The sequence below is a fragment of the Staurois parvus genome, unplaced genomic scaffold (assembly GCF_062004578.1).
Source record: "Staurois parvus isolate SC_StPar_1 unplaced genomic scaffold, SC_StPar_1.0 ptg000813l, whole genome shotgun sequence".
Classification (NCBI taxonomy): domain Eukaryota; kingdom Metazoa; phylum Chordata; class Amphibia; order Anura; family Ranidae; genus Staurois; species Staurois parvus.
Window position 1 is genome coordinate 4,761,879 of NW_028318609.1, and position 6,000 is coordinate 4,767,878.

Sequence of the window (6,000 nt, forward strand, 5' to 3'; positions counted from 1 at the left end):
TCCATATTCCCAGACTGTGAATAGACAATGAAGGAGTGCAGCACAATGATGATGCTTTCTCCCTCTTTCCTCATAAAATGAGCATGCTCTTGGCACATGTGCACTGCAACACATATAGTCACATAGTTAGTCTGGCTGAAAAAAGACAAAATTCCATCCAGTTCAACCATTAAAAAAAAAAAAGTTGTAAACCTATACCCACAGTTGATCCAGAGGAAGGCAAAAAAACCAGCAAAGCATGAACCAATTTGCTCCTGCAGGGGAAAAAAATTCATTCCTGATCCCCCAAGAGGCGATCAGATATTCCTTGGATCATCTTTACCTATAAATGTTTAAATCCAGTTATATTCTGTTTATCCAAGAAAGAATCCAGGCCTTTTTTAAAGCAATCTACTGAGTTGACCAGAACCAGCTCTTGAGGGAGTCTATTCCACATTTCACAGCTCTCACTGTGAAGAAACCTTTCCGTGTTTGGAGATTACATTTCTTTTCTTCCAGACGTAAAGAGTGCCCCCTTGTCCTCTGTGATGACCTCAAAGTGAATAACTCTACACCAAGTAGATGTAATTATACATGTTGATCATATCCCCCCTTAATGTCCTCTTATCAAAAGAGAATAAATTCAGTTCCTCTAATCTTTCCTCATAGCTTATCTCCTCCATGCCTCTTATCAGTTTGGTTGCCCTTCTCTGTACTTTCTCCAGTTCCCCAATGTTCTTTTTGTGAATTGGTTCCCAAAACTGAACTGCATATCCCAGATGAGGTGTTACTAATGATTTGCAGGGTAATATGATTTTTTTTCTCTCTGGATTCTATACCTCTTTTAATACAAGATTGTATTACAAGAGGATTTTGCTCACTTTAGAAACCGCAGCTTGGCATTGATTGGCTCCTTGTGTAGCTCCTCCTGTGCTGTGCAAAGGATAGCAGGAGACATACCAAAACACAATCAAATACATATGCTAAAACACATTTAATTGGCAAAATTGAAGCTACACTACAAGGTAGTGTCCGCAGGTATATCAAAATCTGGTAGCCCTGGACAGATAACTTTCACCTTCCAGGATTCGGTACAAGAGCCCTAAACATTCCATCTATTGTTACCCTATTGGGGTTTTGAGCTCTTATCATTCAATTCAGAACCATTGGAAAGGAAAGCACCACCATTTCTCCAACCATTTCCCTCCTATTGCCTAAAACACAATGAGAAAATCAGACGAAAATACTGCTTTTGGAGGGATTGTCCGATAATCTGATTGTTAGTATGCAGCTTTCGAGAGCTGATTAAAACAGTTCATGTGAAATTATCTGAAGGGACAAGCATAAAAATGTTTCTATCAAAACGACCGATTTTCGTTTAATCGTCCAAAAGAAATCGAGTGACCAAGACTCAGGATGCTGCTCAGAAATGAAAGAATAAATTACAATACAATACGTCACATCCAAAGTTCTATTCTGTGTTACAAAAAGTTTCATAACTTTAGTAACCTCTTCATTTTTTATATGAGATTAGCATGCAAAAAAAAAAAAGCGGATGATAATTCATCCGATATTCCCATAGTGTGTGCTAGGCTTATTTCTGACCCATCCGCTCCCAATTTCTACCAAACTTCTTAAACTGGGCACAGGCACATGCACAAACTGTTATGTAAATGTGCTCAGAATCCAAATGCTCAGGATCATAAAGCATCTTTATATCTCTGTCCAATTTATAATTAACACTTAGCCAGTTCCTCTGGCTAATATTTCTTGCCCTACATTGTATTTGTATTGTAATCTTCTAAATAAAAATGTTGAACAAAAAAAAACATTTAATAATTTTTTCAATAAACATATAACTGCATTAGTTACTGTTTTATATCTGCCTGGAGTTAGGCTTTAAAGTAGAAGTGTGTGCAAATACTACCTAAACTTAAACCTGCTACCACCCTCATTGTAAGCCCTATACTAACTATCCTGTAAAGGAAAGATGTGTATACTTACCTAATCTAAGGGTGCTCCAGTCATGATTGGCTCCCAGTGGTGGCTTCAGGGTGGAGAAAGCAGCAACAAAGAATGCCCCATAGTAAGTTTATGGGTGGCTTTATGCCCAGGCACTTCAGTTGTTTATGCTGCTCTCTCCACTCCCCCAAAGCCGGCCGCTGGGGAGATCGAGTGACCGGCCTGGGGAGCCCTTAGATTAGGTAAGTGTACACATCTTTCCTTTACAGGGTAGTTAGTGTAGGCATAACAATGGGAGTGGGAGCAAGTTTAAGCATAGATAGTATTAGCCCAGACTTCCACTTTATGTACAAATATTTAAACCCAAGATATGTACATGTTTCTATATGGTATTGTGTTATAATGTTCAGCACTGTCCCTGGCTCAAGTAGTGTGTTATAATTCCAATTACCATTGTGTACTTTTATCTGGTGTCACACAGCTGGAACTGAAGCCTATAATAATGATAGGCCAATTGTGACAAATGGAAGGTGAGAGGGATGGGAACAAGCATGCCAAAGTCTCTATTTAAATGTTGGATGTCCATGGACTTTGGAACTCCAAGGAAGTGTTATAGGGTATGTGGACTTACATGTAGGCATCTCCATTGTGAAGCTACATGTAAGGATCTCTGTTGACGTAGGGCCTTGCATTGAGTGCTGAAAGGCATGTGAATCTACATGTAGGCATCTTTATGTATTTTCATATAGATTTAAAGGCTTGGTAGCTTTAGGGTGAATATTGGCAGGGCAGGCAGCAAATAATACTGGGGATAGGGAAGGTGATATTCCTTAGCCTGTACAGCTGAGCTCATGTCCTCTAGTATTCACACACAGAGACAGAATCCAGCTTAAATATTGGGTGATAAAAAAGTAAGGCCAGAACCCACCCAGAGTTTTCAAAACCTGGGGCTAAACTTGTGTGTTGTCTAATAGGTTAAAACCCATAGCACCAGACCAGTTTAGCAGAAACCTGCCAAACTGACAACAGTGCTAGCCAATTTTCTCCTAGTTCACATTCTGTAGATGAAAGCAGTTGTTTTAATGCTTAATTACCATGATGATTTATATCAATAACAGAGTAGCATAAGGTATCACAGCTTATATAATTTTCATATCAAGTAATGTGGTGTTATACTTATCACATCTATCTATCTATCTATCTATCTATCTATCTATCTATCTATCTATTTAACAAACAAGTAAAAAAAGGTCCCTTGATCATCTCTTCTTACCTTTGGGTTTAAAACGACAGCTGATCCTCCACTTATGCTGATAATTGGTACGAGAGTTTGTGAAGAGACAAAGTCAAGAATCTGGGCCACGGCCTCTGTTCCGATGTTATCCTGAAACACCACCGCATGGGCCCCTTTTAGTGCCAGGCACAGTTGGCGCAAGAGTGGTCCTGGGCCGCTGTCATTTACAAACACGGGGACTGCGTGAATGTCAAGAGGAAGACTTAAAGATCCTTCTGGAAGAAGAGGCCCCATCAGTTCCATCTGAGAAAATGAACCCCCAAAAACTAGAGGCACATTCACCACAGGTCCTCCAGCTCGAGGTAGTAGTGTTTCCATTACTACAGCACCACACCCTAGTGCGCCAATAAAAAGACAACCCACGGAATAAGCCAGGAACATGTCAAAGATTGAACCTGCAGGTGAAGAGAAGAGAATGTTACGGCAGTCTATCCATTCACGTGGTTGTGCTGCAAATTGCATAATGTAACAATAATAACAGCCTTAACTCAATTTGCATTCTACTATACATTACGGAAGAATTCTAAAATGTATTATGTGAAGTGTTTGGGAAAAAAATGTGTGTTCTGGTATTTATCATGGAAGCAATGAAAAACACAAAAGGACTTGACCTTATGGCAAACCAGAGTGCAGTAATTCATAGTAACCATCAGAAGAATTAATTCTGCGATCAGATTTTGTTTGGACATGAGTGATAAAAGAGGGATAATATGAATTTGCAAAAGTCCTTATTTTGTTGTCTTCCCATGTGCATTGCCTCAAAACAACCTGATAAATTTGAACCTGCCTAGTATAGGAACAGCAAAAGAATGAAAAGTTTGTATCCGGCTGCTGTTGGGCAATGTTAACAGTTTTAATGAAGGTTTCTTCAATAAATGTGAGGCTTAAAGGATAGTGAAAGACAAGTAGTAAAGAGCTCTTCTATGCATAAATAGATAGATGCACAAATAATTTACTAATGACTTGAAATGACACCAGTGGAAGCCAACAGGTAATCAGCACCCAAGAAGGAATACATTAGCGTCATGCGGAAGGAGTGTAGTCCAAGTATATCAGAGCAGGTTGTCAAAAATCTGCATCTTAAGGGAGGAAACATGCTGTGAGATAAACTAAGGGAGGACAATGGGACATACAGAAGACACTATGATGTATTTTTAGGCATACCATGAATTATTCATGGATGGATGTGCCAGCCGATCCTGTGACTCCTGACTGAACAGCATACGTCATATTGAGATCATACCACATAACCAGAACCAGACCTCAAACACAGCCAGCACTGAGCCAAAACCTGAACTGCATAAACTAGAAACCTGATCTACAGACAAATGTGTCCAAGATGCCTGGAAGGATCATTAGGACAAATGCATCACTCCTTAAAGAAAATCTCACCTTTGCTATGCTAAAATGACTACGCAACATGAATCTGAAATGGAATGAAGCTGAAGGTGTTTAATCTAGATTTCATCATCTAAACCAAAGCAGGTCTAAATCAAAGCGGCAAGAACCTGGAAAATCCAATGTGAATGAGGATTATATGTGTGCATAAGGCCTGCCCTGTCACCGCAATCCACAGCACATTATTGGGACGCTCAGTCGTACAGGTTTATCCTCTGCAACTAAAAACAGCAGTAATCAAACAAAAGTTAGAAGCATGAAAGCATGAAAGCACAAGGACTGAGTTCTCCACCAAAGCACTGCATCTGTTTTCTATACATAGAGGAGCACTAAAGGACTATGGCACTATGTCAGCTACTCTGCAGGTGGTATGGTGCTCAAAGCTACTTTGGAGCCAGGCCTAATAATGTAGGTGCCTCAGCAGCACAGCCTAATTATACAAGCTTAACTGGAAAGTGGTAGAAGGATGTTGATTTTGCAGGAATGTGGCAAAATGCCATGCACTGGCTCAGGAGTATGGCATAATGCAGTGGGCACCGCACAAACGTGGCATATGGCTCCCGGGGCTTCTTGGGAGTGTAGAACTGGAAATACATTAGCTAGCTCAGTCGTTTGTCTTCATCAGGTTCAGCTCAAAGGATGGACAACTGCTTAAACTGCTTCCTTCTTCCGAGCCACCTGCTGCCGCCATGTCCCATGGAAAAAGACAGCTGAAGTGAAAGACACAGGTGGAGTGCAGGATAGATGTTGGTGGGTAAGATCTGAAGGCAGAGTTAAAATAAGTGTAGGGCAATGGAAGAAGAAATGAGCTGAATCTTCAGGAAGGTTTGCACTAGCCAGGTAATGTTCATCCCTCACCTGCCCTGAGCCACAAGCCGCACAGGAAGAAGCCAGCGGAACGTAATACAGAGCAGAGCTCGCAAAGCCAGCTGTTAGAAGAAGAGCGCAAAGGAGACTCATCTAAACACAAGGATAGGGAAAGAAAGAGAGAGAGAGAAAGAGAGAGAGAAAGAGAGAAAAAGAGAGAAAGAGAAAGAAAACAGAGGACAGAACTACACAAAACAGAGCAGATAAAGTATGAAAGGAAAGAATGAGGAGAGCAACAAGAAACAGGAGAGACTTGGAAAATGCAAAGAGTGAGCGGAATCAAGGAGGGAGGAGGTGGTACAGGGTGAAAGAGAGAGAGAAAGAGGAGGGGGAATAAAGATGAGGATGGAGTGAGAAGTGTGGGACGCGATGAAGGGAGAACAGGATGGAGAGAGTGAATGGGGAGGTATGTAAAATGGGAGAGGGAGGAAACCAACAGCGGGGAGGAGAAAGAGACAGGTATCAAGAGTGAAAAGAGAGGCACGAGAGAAAGGACAGAA

General features: G+C 41.0%; 1 protein-coding gene across 1 annotated transcript in view; it reads right to left on the reverse strand.

Annotated features, from left to right (window-relative positions):
* GRIN2C (glutamate ionotropic receptor NMDA type subunit 2C) overlaps positions 1-5,620 on the reverse strand; it is a 191,503-nt gene extending 185,883 nt beyond the window's left edge. Inside the window, exons 1-2 of the mRNA XM_089654919.1 lie at positions 5,492-5,620; positions 3,215-3,630 (exon numbers count right to left, since the gene is read on the reverse strand). Coding sequence (XP_089511045.1) covers positions 3,215-3,616 — 402 coding nt within the window. The 5' untranslated portion in view covers positions 3,617-3,630; positions 5,492-5,620. The remainder of the gene's footprint in view (positions 1-3,214; positions 3,631-5,491) is intronic.
* Between the last annotated feature and the right edge of the window lie 380 nt (positions 5,621-6,000).